The sequence below is a fragment of the Lipotes vexillifer genome, unplaced genomic scaffold (genome assembly GCF_000442215.2).
Source record: "Lipotes vexillifer unplaced genomic scaffold, Lipotes_vexillifer_v1.1 scaffold1359, whole genome shotgun sequence".
Classification (NCBI taxonomy): Eukaryota; Metazoa; Chordata; class Mammalia; order Artiodactyla; family Lipotidae; genus Lipotes; species Lipotes vexillifer.
Window position 1 is genome coordinate 755564 of NW_006771596.1, and position 16545 is coordinate 772108.

The window sequence follows — 16545 nt, forward strand, 5'->3', positions numbered from 1 at the left end:
GGGCCTCTCACTGTTGTGGCCTCTCCCGTTGTGGAGCACAGGCTCAGGACGCACAGGCTCAGCGGCCATGGCTTACGGGCGCAGCCGCTCCACGGCATGTGGGATCTTCCCAGATCAGGGCACGGACCGTGTCGCCTAGCATTGGCAGGCGGACTCTCAACCACTGCGCCACCAGGGAAGCCCTCGGGGCTCACTTTTAAAAATGGAAACAAGGTCAAATTAGCTTTAAAAAGTAAAGAATGTTTTCCCTTTATCAAAGAATTACTATTTTTCAGGCACAGCTTTCTAGATTTATCTCAGTGAATCCTTGTGCCCTTTCACAAGGAGCGATAGTGTCAGTATTATCCCATTTTAAGGAGGAGAGAAACTGAGGCTTGGAGAGAGGCTCTGAGGCCACGGGCAGCTCCAAAAATGTTCGCTTTCTGACCTAGGGCTTGTGGACCTATTTCCAGTGTTCTGTTTGCCTGTTAATTTCATTTTCAGGATATTCTGAACAGAAAGCTAGCGCTTTTACGCAACCAAAATTCTCCATCCTTCTACGGTTTCTGCTTAGAAAGACTTCCCCCACGAAGATTATAAGTACAGATTTCTGTTTTCTTTTACTACTTTGATGGCTTCTCTTTCAACATCTACATCTTCAATCCACCGGAGTCAATTTAGATGAAGGTGGGAGGAATGATGAGCATACTTTTTTCCACTAGAGCCTGTTTGGAACCGGACAACCCTGGCTGATTGTCACATGACACTGCCACATGCAGCCCTTGTCCTCATCCCAGTCTGCAGGCTGCAGAATTACTCAGGCACTGGAAGCCTGCCTCCTGCCCCTCAGCCCATCAGCCCCCCTGCGGCTTCAGTGGCCCCCCAGTCTCCTGGGGGCTGGGTCCTGCGGTGAGTGGAAGGAATTCGGGTGAACTCTGCTCACTCAGCAGTCCGGGCCTGGGGAGCTGGGCGGGGGCACCAGACTATGGAAAATCACATGTGGTTTTCAAGTTGTTGGAAACCAAGAAAATCATTCTGCCAGTTGTGCGGACAGCTAGACACTGTCTGGGAGACCCCAGGTCCCATGGCTCTGGGAACCACCCTCCTGGTGAGCCCGGGCAGACTTATCCCCACCCCGTGTTGTCCAAACTGTAGACAAGAGGGCGTTTCCAGGGCCCTCCCCCAAGAGGGAGGGGCAGAGGGACTGGATGGGCCTGGGTCCTTCTCGCTTGGTCCCTCGAGGCCAACTCAGGACTCCAGGAGAGTGGGAGGGCTGGTGCCTGATCCCAGGGCCTGCTGTCCAGAGGCCCGGCTTCCAGAGCCTTCCAGTTACAACTCCGACCCCCACCTCACCGCACACACTCATTTGGGCCAGCTGGGCCGGGTCTGAGCTGCCCTCTCGGAGGCCGCAGGAGCCTTGGAGGAGCTCTGCCGCTACTGCTCCCAGCCCCAGTGTTCTGCGGCTGCCCCAGTTAGAAGTGGGACACACTGGTCCTTTTGGCGGGTGAGTTTCCCACCTCTGCCCAGGCTGAGGCACCAGGGTGGCTCCTGGTGATACCCGGGCCTCAGCAGGAGGGCTGGTAGCCCCGCGGCCCAGTGGGCCGGTGCCGGATGCTGTGTAAACCGGATGGAAAAGAGCATTCGGTCTGGCCTCATAGACACGCCATCACTGACATGCTGTGACCTGGACACATCACTTCTCCCTGGGCCCAAGTTTCCTTACTTGAAAATGGGGCAAGATGGTGCATATACTCTACAAGCATTAAAAGCGCCATCACTGCCCAGCCCACTGTCCTCGTGCTGGGACCTGAGATGCAGGCAACTGACTTGAGGAGTCTGAGCCCGGGGGACAGGGTCTCCCCCGCCGGGATCCCCCTCCCACAGGGCAGGACTCCACTTCCCTGGGTTCGATGCCCTCCCCTGTGCCCTCTGTTCCGGAGGTCCAACCACTCACATTCTCTTCCCTCTGGCCTGAACATCTTCAGAGGAAGGATACCTCCATGATTGCTGGGTCTCTGGGCCACGCTCAGGGATGGACCTTGTTGAAAGCTCTGTGGAGACCTGCCCAGTGAACAAATGAGCTGCAGTCAGGGACACACACCCACAGGCACGTGCTTAGATCGCTGGGGATCCAGAGTGAGGGGGCTGGTGCTGTGGCAGGAAAGGGGCGGGCTGGGGGCTAGGAAGTGGAGGGTGATGAGATCGTGGACTCTCAGGTTACAGTGACATGGGATGAGGCAGTCTCCTGCCGACAAGGATGGCAGTCCTAGAAGGACGGCCTGGGGGCATCTTTTCAGACACTCAGGAAGCTGAGGTGTGGTGGCCCTGGGTGCAGAGACTCTGCTGAAACATTCAGAATGGATGAGTTCCCTGAGAGTCCCAGAGCATGGCTCTTCCCATTAGGGCCTGTATTTAGGGGGAGGCCACCCAGGGTTCGGGGCACCCTCCTCCGGGGACCCCCTCATTCCCTGGACGCGGAGAGTGAGTGCTCGGATGGGGCCACTCCATCATCTCTCCATCTCGTGCGGAGGTGTGGTCACTAGGTTTGTAGTGACCTCAGGGTTCCCACCCTGAGGTCTGGTGGGAGAGGGCAACGGATCAAGGTCACCTGGGGCCCACGCAGGGATGAGACTGACCCTCATGCCTCCCAAGGCTCCAGCCAGAGCTGCCTCGAGATCCAAACTGTCTGATCTGCAAAGACAAGAGGCTAACCTTGCTTGACCAGGCCTGTCTGAATGGGAGACCCTTCCTAACAGGGGCTGGGGTCTGCTAGTGGCCATGGAGCCATTCCCCGCCCCCCGCAACTTACAGCCTGAGAAAACCGAGTTATTCAAGGTCATAGTTTTAAGTGTGGCTTCTAGGATGGGCAGAAGGAAGCAGGAAAGCCCCTCTCCCTGCTGTTCCAGGTCCATCCTGGGTTCTTCTTTTCATGCAGGAAGCTGTCGCATCTGAAAGCATTAACAAGGCAAGCCTGACCTACAGCAAAGCTTCGATTTCTCATCCCTGGGGGACTGACCCCACCATAGCGGGAAGAGGGTGGGTTCCATTTCCATTCCACCTGCTCACCCCCTTCCCAACGTGGGAGCTTCTGGCTCTCAGCCCACCCCCGCCCCGCTGAGGGCATTACTGACAGGGGCAAAGCCCCTATGTGACAGCTTTGCCTACATGTCCACATTCCCCCACCGCCATTGCCCCCCCACACCCCGCCCTTCGCTGCAGCCCGCAGGGCCTCTGCACTGCACCATTCCTCCCAGATGGGTCTCTACAGACCTATGCAATGCCCCTGCTGCTGACCCCAAGCACGGGCACCTCTGCCCCCAGCCAGGTGTCTCTCCTGGGGACCTCCCACCCTGGCAGGCAGCCCTCCTGGCATATGGTTCTTTCTCAATGGCCCTCAGAGGTTAGCTCTTGGCCCGTGAGCTAAACAGGACTGACCCCAGCCTGGTCAGAAGTGAGAGTGCAGGCCACGCCCCCTCCTCTCCCCACCCTTGCATCTGTGGGCTCCACCAGCCTGACCCTCACAAGGCTGCAGGAAAACTCCACACACACACACACCCAGCCCATGTCAGGCTCCCCCAAGAACTCTGCTCCCCAACTCTGGAAGCAGCAAGGGTAGGCCCACCAGGGTGAGATGTCGCCTTGTCTCTGCCTGTAAGCCCAGTCCTGCTGCAGCCCCTAGGGTAGGCCTCACTCCGTAGGAGGGAAAGGCCCAGCCTTCTCTTAGGAAGCTGGAGGTGAGGGGACCCAAGACGTCCAGCATACTCCCAGACTAGCTCAGGAGAGCCCTTGGACATGGGTACAGACACCCCACCCGCCGGCAGGGGGCCTGGATCCCAGAAGGATGAAAGGCAGCCACGGGAGTCCGCAAGCTTCCCACCTCTTGGCCTGACTCTTCCCGGCCTGGGCTGTTGCCCTTGGGGAGTTTGGTTTAGATGACAGGTCCTGATGGGCCTAGGTCTGTGGGATTTCCTGAGTGCGGGTCTTAAAGCTAAGCGGAGTCCCAGCCCTGCCCACCGAGGGAAGATACTGGCCCAGCAAAGAGAGGAGGCACTGCCCCCCTCCACATGCCCAGACTCTCGGGTGGGAGGGGGCAGGGGGCCCCCAATGCCCTGCCCACCCCACCCCAGAGCCCAGCTCCCCACAGGCCTTGGTTCATGTTTCTGTTGGTGACTCACTGTGACTGAGGAGGAGGCTCTTTCTATTTCTTTCTAATTTTCTGAGGGCTTCTATTTTCCCTGGCAGAGGATGTTGAGCCCCAATCTGATCCATGTGTGAGCCAGCTGAACTCGGGAGCTGTTCCCAGGGAAGTGACGTTCTATAGCCGCCACCACCCACCCCCACCAGCCTTGGGCCTCCCTATTTGACACACTCAACTGGGGGCAACAGAACAAATTCCAAGACAAAAGTTTCGAGAGCGATGATTCAGAGGCTCGCAGAGGACATTTATGGGTAAGAGCTTTCTTCATCCTACTGCTGCCAGGACCAGCCTGGGTACACACGGCAGGGCGAGGACAGCACAGGGACAAGGAGGCCCAACTGGGGGGGGTGGGGGTGGGCGTCCTCCGAGAGCCCAGGTGGGTCTTGGTCTCCTAAGGGAACTGACAAGAACTGGAAGCTGCTGGGTCGCGAGTGCTGAAATTGCGCTCGGCACAGCATGTGCAAAGTCCCTGTTTGGTCTGCGGCAGTGAGGCCGCGGAGAGCAGTGAGGTTACTTGCTGTGATCAGATGGCCAGGAGGGCGGAGCTGAGATTTAACTGTAGGGACCAGCTCTTGACATAGTCCCACTGCCTTTCTAAGTACAAACCAGTGAGCAGCGAAGGCAGGGCCTTGAAAGAAAGTGGTGAGAGAAGGGAGAGCCCCCTGGGTCCTGCCCCCAGTCCCAGGCTGAGCCAGCAGCTCACACGACACTCACTGGCTGCTGCCTGTTCATCATCTCAGGCTCTCCTGGGTTTTCCCAACTGGGCCAAACCCTCAGACAATGTTGGCTCAGGGCTGACTGCTGCTAAACTTGGCCCATGGGCTCCAGATGTGCTTTTTCTTGCTTCCTCATCCCATCAAGGAGGAACGTTCTGGGAGCTCTGGCCTTAGGTGTCATGCCCATTTGGGGCCAGTCAACATCTGCCCCTGGGGAGAGACCTATGGAAACACCAGGTACACATGGCATAACTCCCTAAGCCAACACCCATGGCAGACATTACTAATCGATCCTGGGATTCTCTGACCACCCAATCTACATGCCCCTGCTGCATCTGGTCCATATGGTAGCTGGAGCTACGGTAAACACAGTTTTAAAAAACTGGGTTCTGGTAAGAGGAAGGAGAGGAACGTCTGTTTGTCCTGGTTGGGATCTCAGCTGTTCGGAAAGCAGTGTAACCCTAGAGGTGAAGAAATGTTCTTTGCGGGGAAATAGTAAAAGAAACCGTAGGGGAGGGGAACCGACCGCAAACATCTGTGGCTCCTATTTGCGTGGTGAGTGAACTGTTCCCGTGGTAGGTCCCAGCACCCAGGTTCGTTGGGTTGAAGGTACCCATCCTCTCTTGCCAGCTGGCCCATGTCCTCAGGGGCAGTGTCTGATTTCCTATGCCTTTGTGGCCCCTACATCTTCCACGCGGAGCTGGGCTCACACGCACCGCCCCTAAAATGTTCCCTTGATCTGACCTGGCTTCACCTGAGGCTGTACCATCTGCTAGAAGGGGGCCACATAAGCCAGCTGCTGCCTCCCACCTCCGTGCCGGGCTCTTCATCTGGGATCTGCTGCTGGGAGTGCAGGGGAGGGCAAGAACCCCCTGAGCTTGCATGGAAATTGCTGTGTGAGTGCTGAGTCCCTCCACACCCCTGACAGCCCATTCCTATGAATGACACACACAGTTTAATACAACTTGAAAGGCATCTCGTCCGTCCCTCCCTGCTCCATCTCTGACCCCCCCTCCAAACTTGACCTAGTATGTCAGTCCCTTGGGAGGGGAGGGGCAATCTTACATGGGGGCTCCTACCCCCAGCAGAGCAGTTAGCCTGCCTTGAGGGCGGTTTTGCGCCTGTCCCCCTCACTAGAGAGTGAATTCCCAAAGCGTGGTCCCTCCCAGGGGGACCAGCACAGGGCCCGGCTCTCATGGACCTGGGACGTTAGCTGGATGTCTGAATGAAGGCTGGTGACAGCTGGCAGAGCTGCCAGGCCAAGGCTCCAGAGGGAGGAAAGGATAGGTGGGGACACTGCTGCGGGTCCCGAGATGGGGAGGGTCCTCGAGGCCTGAGTTCGTGGCTTGGCTCTGCCATCAGAGGTCCCGCTCACCTCCAGCCGGTTCTGGGGCATCTCGCCTCCAGTTCCCATCCGGCTTGGGGGCGGTGTCGCAGACGGCGCGGGGCAGGGGCGTCGGAGCGCTCCTACCCGCACCCTCTGGACCTCGCGTGCCCTCCGACGCTCTCTCCCTGCGGCCTTTCTTCCAAGGCACGGGCCCCGGCCCGGGACACAGCCCGCAGTTCCCACTCCGGGAAGTGCCAAGCGCGCGCGGCGCCGGGACTGCTCGGCTCCCCCCGCAGCCCCTCCGTCCACGCCCGGCTCCTCCTCCCCTTCCTCCTCCTTCCCCGGGGGTGGGGGGAGCCGGCTCCGGAAGCCCCAGCACCCCCGCCCCGGCCGCCTCTGGCGCTTTGGAGAAGGCGGTCCGCGCGGGAGCGCGCCACGCGGGACCTCAGCTCCCAGCCGCCGCCACCGCCTCGGAACCCCCAGACCATCCCTGAGCCCACACCGACCCCTGAGCCACTGCCCGTCCCGGAGCCCTCAGCGCCCCACCCCCGAGTCCCCTGCCCACCCCGAAGCCCCCCCCCCCAGCGCCCCTCCCCGGAGCCCCCGCCCGCCCCTCCCCGGAGGGCCCCCCCCGCCCCCCGTGCGGGCCGCGACCATGGCGGTCCTACGCGGGGCGCCCCTGCTCGGCTGCCTCCTGGCGCTGCTGGCACTGTGCCCCGGGGGGCGCCCGCAGACTGTGCTGACCGACGACGAGATCGAGGAGTTCCTCGAGGGCTTCCTGTCGGAGCTGGAGTCCGAGCCCCGGGAGGACGACGTGGAGGCCCCACCACCCCCTGAACCCACCCTTCCCGTCCGCAAAGCCCAGACAGGGGGCAAGCCGGGGGCGCGTCCGGGGGTGGCCGAAGAGGGTAAGAGCACCGGGTAGGGGTGGCCCTCGGTGTGATGGGGGGCCTCGGGGAGACCTGCACCTCAGGCTTGAATGGCGGGCCTCGGTGGTGTCTGGCCGAGGTCCAGTCTGCCCAGCGTGAGGAATGGCTCTGTAAGGCACAAGAGAGCCCAGATATCTGGCGGGACACTGTGCCAGGCAGAGGTCAGTGCTGGCTTGGAGCCCTTTGGGTTTGGAGACGCATCCAGCAGGTCCACTGCCCAGTGGAACTGGGTCCTCCTAATCCATCATGCACGGCCCCAAACCCCCAGAGGGTCTAGACATGAACTAACTGGGGACTTTGCTGCCCCCTGCCCAGGTCAGTTTGAACGGGAACGGCCCTGCCGTCCTAATGGGGCCACTCAGTCTGATTGTGGCACACACTGGCCGTGCCCACACCACTGCCAGAGTCCCAGCCTCCAGCCTTCCCTGGGAAGGATCCCCAGCACCCTGCTGCCTGGCCTCCTACTCCAGGAGCACAGAGCCGGGGGAGGGTGTTGCAGAAGACCCTCATCTCCACAAGGCTCCCAGAGGCACTGGGCAGTAGTCCTGGGTTATTGTGAAAATTAAACGAGGTGATGCATCACCAAAGCATTTAGCCTAGTGCCTCTTATATAATCAGTTGTCAATAAATCTTAGCTGTTTATTGTGACCTTCCAGAGGGTGGGCAAGGGTCTTGCTGATCTCCCTCCCAGGAGACTCCAGGGCACCATCCATCATTCCTGAGGTCAGCAGCCCCTCCCCTTCATCCCGCTCTAGATCTTTCCTGGCTCCTCCCTGGGACCGACCTCGGCCTCCCCCGCCATTCCACCATTCCAGTAGAGATTGCTGTCCCGGCCTCTTGCACGCTGCTGTGGCAGCTCTGTTTCTCCTGACTGTCTGCGTTTTGTAGATTTTCCAGTATTTCGGTCATGTGGCCCCCACTTCTCCATTACATTTTCAACAGCATTTGCTCAGGGGCCTGGAGGATTCCTATAGGCAGCCCTAGGCCCTGCCCCTGCTTCCTCCCTCCCCCAGACTCTGAGATGGGTGAGCAGCTGCAGTGCCCACCTACCCCTCTGTCCTCTCTGTGGGGCCTCAGGACCCCCTATGGTTATGGCTTCCAACCCACCCCAGACTCCTTACCCCTGGATAGGGGATAGCCCATGAGTATCACTTTTCTTTGAAGCTTTTCTAGCTTCAGAGGGGCCCCGGGCCCATGCCCTTTACTTTGTGTGGCAGTTGGCAAGGATGAGACTGCCTACCCCTTTAGACTGGGCACTCTCCCCAGGCCTGGATGGCTTAGTCACCTCTCTGCCCCTTCTGTGCCCAGCACAGAATAGTGGGCCCTGACTGGCCAAGGGGCCGTATGGTGAAAGAGTGGATTGTGAGGTGCTCCTCTGGAGGTTTTGGCAAATGGGAGGACGAGGGCCTACCCCCTGGGAAGCTGAGCTATCCAGGTCAAGGTGTGGTGGTGACAGAAAGCCCGTCCCAGCTCTGCCATGACTGCAAGTGGCCTAACCTCTCAGTTTCCCCCATCTGGGAAATGCAGGGCTAACAGCAGCCCCTCTGCCCAGGTTGTAGGCACCCTGCAGGGGGTGGGGGGGTACATGGGGCATAGAGGCGGTTCTTCATTGATTTTACCTGAGTCTGCATCTTGAACAGCACCTCCAGGAAAAGCCAAAGACAAAGGGAAGAAAGGAAAGAAGGACAAAGGCCCCAAGGTGACCAAGCAGCCCCCGGAGGCGTCCTCCAGGCCGCCCAAGAAGCCCAAGGAGAAGCCACCCAAGGCCACCAAGAAGCCCAAGGAGAAGCCACCCAAGGCCACCAAGAAGCCCAAGGAGAAGCCACCCAAGGCCACCAAGAAGCCCAAGGAGAAGCCACCCAAGGCCACCAAGAGGCCTCTGGCTGGGGAGAAGGCCCCCATCCCAACCCCCTCCGAAAGCCCGAAGTGGCCACTGCCCCCAGTTGCCAGCCCTGGCCTTGAAGAGCTGCCCCAGGAGGGAGGTGTGTGCTGGCTCTTCTGAGACTGTGGGGCTCTGACCTGCTGGGCTGCAGGGAGAGGGGGCTGAGGGCGGGTCCCTGAGGCCCTGCCTCTCGCAGACCCTCAGAGCCCCCAGTCCGGGTGGGCGCTGCGGCCTCACTGTTGTCCCTCCCTCAGTGCCGCTCCTCCCCTGGGGAGGGAGTGCTTGGCAGCCTCGTGGTGGGGGGTGGGGGGCGGCTTGCTCTCCACCGTCCTGGGATCCGTCCCCTGGGCCCCATACAGAGCCACCTGCCCACAGTGTCACTGGGCTCTGAGCCTGCAGGGTGCCCGCCTGCTGGGGCAGCTTTGCGACAGGTCCTCCCAGACAGCAGGGCCTGGGCTCCCCAGAAAGCCGTCCAGCTCTCTCTCTCCCCCCCCCCCGGGTGCTTAGGGCTAGAGCAGCCCGGGCCTCCCGGGAGTGAGCTGTTCAGGGGGTGTCGGCAGGGCTCGGGTCTCGTGGAGGCTCGCGGTGCAGCCAGTGGTCAGGGCAGGCCTCCCGCCCACCTGCTCCTGGGGTTTGTGTTGCAGACGGGCCCCTCCCAGATCCCTGGCAGGGCCCAGCAGGAGAGACCGACGTGGTGCGCCAGCCTGGTGAGTGGGCGCCGGCCACCTGGCCTCAGGGCACCAACCGCCCTGGCTTGCTGGGTCTCTGGGGTGGGCCGGGGTGGCGGCGTCGGGGAGTGCCTTCGATGATGAGGCCACAAGCGCTCTCCCTCAGAGCCGGAGGAGGAGACAGAGCAGCCCACACTGGATTACAACGACCAGATAGAGCAGGAGGACTACGAAGACTGTGAGTAGGACCCTGCCCCCACCCCCGGCCCCCGGAGGCCCCGCCTCCCCGCCTGGATCCCACCCCCGGCCCCCGGAGGCCCCACCCTCCCTGGCCCGGCTCCGAGCGCCCCCCTCTCCCCCAGTTGAGTACATCCGGCGCCAGAAGCAGCCCAGGCCACCCCCCAGCAGGAGAAGGCCGGAAAGGCTCTGGCCCCAGCGCCCGGAGAAGGCTGAGCCGCCTGGGCGGGGGTTCGAGGCCCCGGAGGAGAGGATAGGTAGGATGCGGGCAGACTTGGGGGGCGGGGTGCCAGACGCGGGGGCTCCGGCTCACCCCTGCCTCCCACCTCCACAGAGCCGCCTCTGAAGCCGCTGCCGCCCAACTACGGGGACGGCTACGTGATCCCCAACTACGACGACAGTGAGTGCCTAGGGCCCTGCCCTCTGCATCCCAAGATCGGCTGCCTGTGCCTCCAGCTCGGTGGCAGTTACCTGGCCACCCTCTCCGGCCTGGCCGCCCTCCCCTGACCTCCTCGCTCAGGCTGGGTCTTCCTGGCTCCCAACTTCGCTCTTCCCCACATCGCCCTGAGCCCCAGCGGGCTTCACTCTGGGGCCCTCTGAGCTCCGGTCCTGGCCATCTCGCCCCTCGCCACTCGCCACTCCCATGCTGCCTTCCGCTCCCTCCTGCTCCCGGCCCCTTTGGACCCCGTTCCCCTCCTCCTGGCCTCGGTCCCCATCAACCCCTTGGCCCCAGCTCAGCCCTCCAGACCCCTCTTCCTGCCACAGGTGCCAGTCGTCCTTCGGGGCATGTCCGATGTCCGTGCCCCACTCCCTGCCCAGCCTTTCCGCACCTTTCTCCGGGCCACGCCCTGCTGGGGGGCCAGGCTGGTGACTCGCCCGGGGTCTCGCTCACCCCACCTGTGCCCAAGCAGCCTCCCCCTCCAGGAGGACCCTACCTCCTCGTCTCAGCCCGCCTGAACTCTTTAAGGCCCACCCTGATCTCACGTCCTCACCTTGCGCACCGCGTGCCCGGTCCGGCCCACTGGGCTCCTGTGAACCCAGGAGTCCCGGCTCGGGGTGGGCCATCTCATCAGGGCTCTCCCTCCCCACAGTGGACTATTACTTCCGGCCTCCCAGGCCCCAGAAGCCTGACCCTGGGCTGGAAACAGATGAAGAGAAGGAGGGGCTGAGTGAGTGGAACCAGGCTGCCCCCAGCCCCCAGTGCAGGCCTGACCCCCACCCCCACCTGCCCCCTGAAGCCCCCCTTAGCCCGGGGCTAAGCCGACAGGCCCTTCCCCACTTCCACCCTTCAGAGAAACCCAAAAAGGAGGGCAGCAGGCCCAAGGAGGAGGAGACGCAAGACAAGTGGACTGTGGAGAAGGGCAGGGACCACAAAGGTGTGTCTCTGGGGGCTGGGGGCTGGGCCCACACAACCTGGGTCCCCATGAGAGGTCCGCCAGACCCCTGGCTGCTCTGGGACCCTCAGCACCACCTCCTCCCTGTGTTGCCCCCAGGGCCCCGGAAGGGTGAGCTGGAGGAGTGGGCTCCAGCCGAGCAACTCAGTGAGTGAGGCGCTGCGGGGCTCGGGGGAGCGGGATAGGTGCGGGGGGCTGGGGGGTGCTGTGAGGGCTGCAGCATGGCTACGAGCACTGGGGCTGCCGTGGGCGTGTATGGAGGCTGTAGGGCGGGTGTGAGGGCTCTGGGGCCATGCCACGGCCGCAGGGTGACGGTGATGGGGCACGTGACCCACCTAAGGCCACACATTGGTCCCAAACCCGGATTTCCTGCTGGCACTCCAGGCCTCCAGAGCCCCTTTCTGCTCTTAAAGTCCTGCGACACGAAAGGGAGAGGCTCTGGAGTGTCTCTGTCCTGGGCCTGACCCCAGGGGACAGAGCTCGGGGCACAAGGCAGGTGTGCAGATGGCCCCGATGCAGACATTGCCTGGGACCGGCCAGGCCCTGGGGTGGCTGTCCCTGTGATTTCATGTGAGCCCCATGGTCCCCTGGAGCCTGGCATCATCAGCCCATTCTCCAGAGGGGGAAGCTGAGGCTCAGGGTGGGGAAGCACAGGCTGGAGCACAGCTGCCCTGACTGGCGCCCCCTGATGTGAGGGGAAGTGGGTGCTGGGCTCCTCCGTTCTGGGTTCGGTGGAGGGAGGGACGGAGCCAGGGGGCCACCAGGCTGGGGTGCCGTGTCCCCAGAGTGCCCCCCCATCGGGATGGAGTCGCACCGCATCGAGGACAACCAGATCCGGTCCTCCTCCATGCTGCGCCACGGCCTGGGGGCACAGCGTGGCCGGCTCAACATGCAGGTGGGTGTCGGGACGGGCCCATCTCCCAGCTGGGTAGGGGTTCCCTGCCTGCTCAGCCCCCCTGTTGTCCCCAACAGGCCGGCGACACTGAGGACGACTACTACGATGGGGCGTGGTGTGCCGAGGACGACTCTCAGACCCAGTGGATCGAGGTGGACACCAGAAGGACCACCAAGTTCACGGGCGTCATCACCCAGGGCCGCGACTCCAGCATCCAGTAAGTCCACCAGGCTCACAGGCACTTGGTGGGGGCAGGTGGCTCCAGGCACAGCTCTGAGCCCGTTCAGAGCCTTCCAGTGGGCCTTCCAGGGCCCTCCCCCGCCCCCACCGCCACTCCTCGGTTATGGCTGGTCGGTTCCCTGGGTCCAGATAAGCAAACCAATCGCCCACGGCCACACAGCGGGCATGGCAGCCTCTGCCGACATCCGGGCCAACACCACACACCTGCTAGCTCTTAGGTTCTTGGGCCCAGAAGAGGGGGCTCAGGCCGCCGGAGGGCATGGACCTGGGGCGGGGAGAGCAGTCTTACCCTGACCACCATCTGCTCCCCAGTGACGACTTCGTGACCTCCTTCTTCGTGGGCTTCAGCAATGACAGCCAGACCTGGGTGATGTACACCAACGGCTACGAGGAAATGGTGGGCACCTGAGCCCTCGGCTCTGTACGCCCCTTGTCTGAACCGCAGATGGGCTCTCGGCTGGGGTTGGGGGCTGCTCTGAGGCCTGCCTCTTCCCAGACCTTCCATGGGAACGTGGACAAGGACACACCTGTGCTCAGCGAGCTCCCGGAGCCGGTGGTGGCCCGTTTCATCCGCATCTACCCACTCACCTGGAACGGCAGCCTATGCATGCGCCTGGAGGTGCTGGGGTGCCCCATGTCCCGTGAGTGCAGGGGGCTGGCAGGGGCATGGATGGGAAGCTGGGGCAACCCGCGGTGGGCTGGCAGGTGGCCAGCTCAAGGCCCTGCCTGCCCACCCTCTGCAGCTGTCCACAGCTACTATGCACAGAACGAGGTGTTGACCACCGACGACCTGGACTTCCGGCACCACAGCTATAAGGACATGCGCCAGGTTGGGGTGCTTGTCCTGAGGCCATGGACTGGGCTCAGGGCTAACAGGGGAGCCTCCCCATAGAGCAGACCCAGGCCGTGGGAGAGGTGTGGTCACTGGGGGTGGCGGGAGTAGGTGGGCTGCGTAACTCTGTGTCTTCTCTGGCACCCAGTTGATGAAGGTGGTGAACGAGCAGTGCCCCACTATCACCCGCACATACAGCCTAGGGAAGAGCTCGCGTGGGCTCAAGATCTATGCCATGGAGATCTCGGACAACCCCGGGGATCACGAGTTGGGTGAGGGCCCTGACAGCCCCCTGGAGGCCTGGCCCTCCCCACGCCCAACAGATTATAGAGGCAAGGCCCTGGCACTGTAGCTGGGTCTGCGCCGTTGATGTTTCCAGCTCACCACCTCCCACCTATCTTTGGAGCCCCTTGCTGGGCCCTACAGTCCTCAGCCACCCTCACCCCTCTGGGGATGAGGCCAGTTTGGGTCCTTCCTCAGATCCCCTGGGCCTCAGGCCTCGGGAGGCTGCTTGGTTGCTGAGGCTCCTGCCCTTACAGGGGAGCCTGAGTTCCGCTACACAGCTGGTATCCATGGCAACGAGGTGCTAGGCCGAGAGCTGCTGCTGCTACTAATGCAGTACCTGTGCCGCGAGTACCGAGATGGAAACCCGCGCGTGCGCAGCCTGGTGCATGACACGCGCATCCATCTGGTGCCCTCGCTGAACCCTGATGGCTACGAGGTGGCAGCGCAGATGGTGGGTGGAGGGAAGGGGGTCAGGGCGGGGCCAGGGTGGGGCAGGGCTGGGGGTGGGCTGCTGATGCTGACCCCCACCTGCTCCCCCAGGGCTCAGAGTTTGGGAACTGGGCGCTGGGCCTGTGGACCGAGGAGGGCTTTGACATCTATGAGGACTTCCCGGATCTCAACTCTGTGCTCTGGGGAGCTGAGGAGAGGAAATGGGTCCCCTACCGGGTCCCCAACAATAACCTGCCCATCCCTGAACACTACCTGTCTCCAGACGCCACGGTGAGGCTGCAGCCTGGCCAGCAGGGCCTGCGGGTGCAGCCCGGACCCTGGGGTCCTGGAGCTCCGGACTTGGGGGGGTGGACTGTGGGTTACCCAGCCTGGGCGCTGAGACTGCAGGGCCTTGGAGGGACTGAGGGGTAATGAGTACCAGTATGGGGTCTACACGGAGGGTGATGGAGGCTGTGGCCCACACCTCACATACTGGCCACCGTAGGTGTCCACGGAGGTCCGGGCCATCATTGCCTGGATGGAGAAGAACCCCTTCGTGCTGGGAGCGAACCTGAATGGCGGTGAGCGGCTCGTGTCCTACCCCTATGACATGGCCCGCACGCCCAGCCAGGAGCAGCTGCTGGCCGCAGCCATGGCAGCCGCCCGGGGAGAGGACGAGGAAGAAGCATCTGAGGCCCAAGAGACCCCAGACCACGCCATCTTCCGCTGGCTGTCCATCTCCTTCGCCTCTACCCACCTCACCATGACCGAGCCCTACCGGGGAGGGTGCCAAGCGCAGGACTACACTGGCGGCATGGGAATCGTCAACGGGGCCAAGTGGAAACCCCGCTCTGGGAGTGAGTCAGCCTGGGAGGGTCTGCGGTGGGGCATCTGGTGTGGGCAGGGGTGACTGCGGCTCTGTGTCTGCCCTGCCCAGCTATCAACGACTTCAGTTACCTGCACACCAACTGCCTGGAGCTCTCCATCTACCTGGGCTGCGACAAGTTCCCTCACGAGAATGAGCTTCCCCGGGAGTGGGAGAACAACAAGGAAGCCCTGCTCACCTTCATGGAGCAGGTGTGGGGGCTGCCGGGGTGGGGGTGCAGGTGGAGGAGTGGGGCAGCATTTGGGGAGAGGGTGGTGAAGGGCAAGGGGACCTCGTGCATGGGACAGGGCAGCAGCAGACCCAGTGGGCTCTCCATGTGGACACCCGCCTGCCTCCCCTGCAGGTTCACCGCGGCATCAAGGGGGTTGTGACGGATGAGCAGGGCATCCCTATCGCCAACGCCACCATCTCCGTGAGCGGCATTAACCACGGAGTGAAGACAGGTACACGGTGCATACCTCTGCGCCGCTCCGCTTCCCGAGGTGGGGGGCACCAAATCTGTACGTGCCGTTGGCAAGGCAAGCCTGGCCTGCCCAGCACGTCCCTGCTCCTCTGGAGCCCCACCCCCCCTCCCAGAGAGAGGGCTAAGGGGATCTCGGACAGGAGGACTGGGGCCTGGGAGGGGGTACTCCTAGGCAGCCGAACCCGTCCTCCCTCTGCAGCAAGTGGCGGCGATTACTGGCGCATCCTAAACCCGGGGGAGTACCGCGTGACGGCCCACGCGGAGGGCTACACCCCGAGCTCCAAGACGTGCAACGTGGATTACGACATCGGGGCCACCCAGTGCAACTTCATCTTGGCTCGCTCCAACTGGAAGCGCATCCGGGAGATCATGGCCATGAATGGGAACCGGCCCATCCCGCACATAGACCCGTCGCGCCCCATGACCCCCCAGCAGCGGCGCATGCAACGCCGCCGCCTGCAGTACCGGCTGCGCATGCGCGAACAGATGCGGCTCCGGCGCCTGAACGCCACCGCCAGCCCGGCCACCGTCCCCACGTCGCCCCCCCCCCCCGCGACACTGCTCCCCCCCCCCTCTCTCCCCCCCTCCCCCGCCCCGAGTTCTACCCTGGGGCCCTGGCACTTTCCACCCGAGACCACAGCTGGCTGGGAGGAGTCAGAGACCGAGACCTACACGGAGGTGGTGACGGAGTTTGGGACAGAGCTGGCGCCCGAGGAGGGTGAGGAGGAGGAGAGAGAGATGGTCACGGGCCAGGAGATCCCCTTCACCACAGTTGAGACCTACACAGTGAACTTCGGGGACTTCTGAGAACAGGTCTGCCAACGCGCGAGCTTGCACCAGTAGTCACATTGCCCTGGCCTGCTCAGCGGCCATCAGCAAACGGAAAGACCCCCGGTGTGGACCCTGCCAGGAGGGGGCATGAAGTGATGGAGACCTAGGAGCCAGGGTCTGTGTCAGGCGTCTGCTCCACCGGCCGCTCTGCTACACGGCCGGGGTGGGGCAGCTTGAGCGAGCCCGGGGGTGGCGGTGCTGGGGGTGGGGGGGGGCAGACTTCTCCACCATCTGCTCCAGCCACACCAATAAACCAAGCTCACGGCAGATGTGTCACTGACCGCTGGCCATCCTGACCAGCTGGGAGAGGGGAGGAGGAGGGAGGCTCCCTCCACAGGAGTGCCCTGGCCCGCC

The 16545-nt window shown here is 62.8% G+C and overlaps 2 protein-coding genes across 2 annotated transcripts in view; one reads left to right on the plus strand and one right to left on the minus strand.

The window, feature by feature from the left end:
- The window catches only part of POLM (DNA polymerase mu), a 28080-nt gene extending 21791 nt beyond the window's left edge, over positions 1 to 6289 (minus strand). The window contains 1 exon segment of the mRNA XM_007447029.1: positions 6269 to 6289. Within this exon segment, the coding sequence (XP_007447091.1) occupies positions 6269 to 6289 (21 nt within the window).
- Positions 6290 to 6860: 571 nt separating this feature from the next.
- Positions 6861 to 16309, plus strand: AEBP1 (AE binding protein 1). The gene is made up of 21 exons (XM_007446989.1): positions 6861 to 7128; positions 8790 to 9131; positions 9676 to 9738; positions 9866 to 9937; positions 10062 to 10193; positions 10271 to 10336; positions 11028 to 11105; positions 11229 to 11312; positions 11430 to 11477; positions 12116 to 12225; positions 12303 to 12442; positions 12778 to 12862; positions 12962 to 13106; positions 13209 to 13294; positions 13446 to 13569; positions 13837 to 14033; positions 14123 to 14302; positions 14517 to 14868; positions 14949 to 15088; positions 15241 to 15340; positions 15560 to 16309. The coding sequence occupies exons 1-21, from the start codon at positions 6876 to 6878 to the stop codon at positions 16165 to 16167; spliced, it is 3405 nt and encodes a 1134-aa protein (XP_007447051.1). The 5' UTR covers positions 6861 to 6875; the 3' UTR covers positions 16168 to 16309.
- Positions 16310 to 16545: the final 236 nt, after the last annotated feature.

Coding starts and splice junctions, on each gene's coding strand:
- AEBP1 (XM_007446989.1), top strand. CDS start 6,876: ATGGCGGTCCTACGCGGGGCGCCCCTGCTCGGCTGCCTCCTGGCGCTG. Junction 12,863..12,961: donor CCAACGGCTACGAGGAAATG/GTGGGCACCTGA, acceptor GCCTCTTCCCAG/ACCTTCCATGGGAACGTGGA. Junction 15,341..15,559: donor TAACCACGGAGTGAAGACAG/GTACACGGTGCA, acceptor CTCCCTCTGCAG/CAAGTGGCGGCGATTACTGG.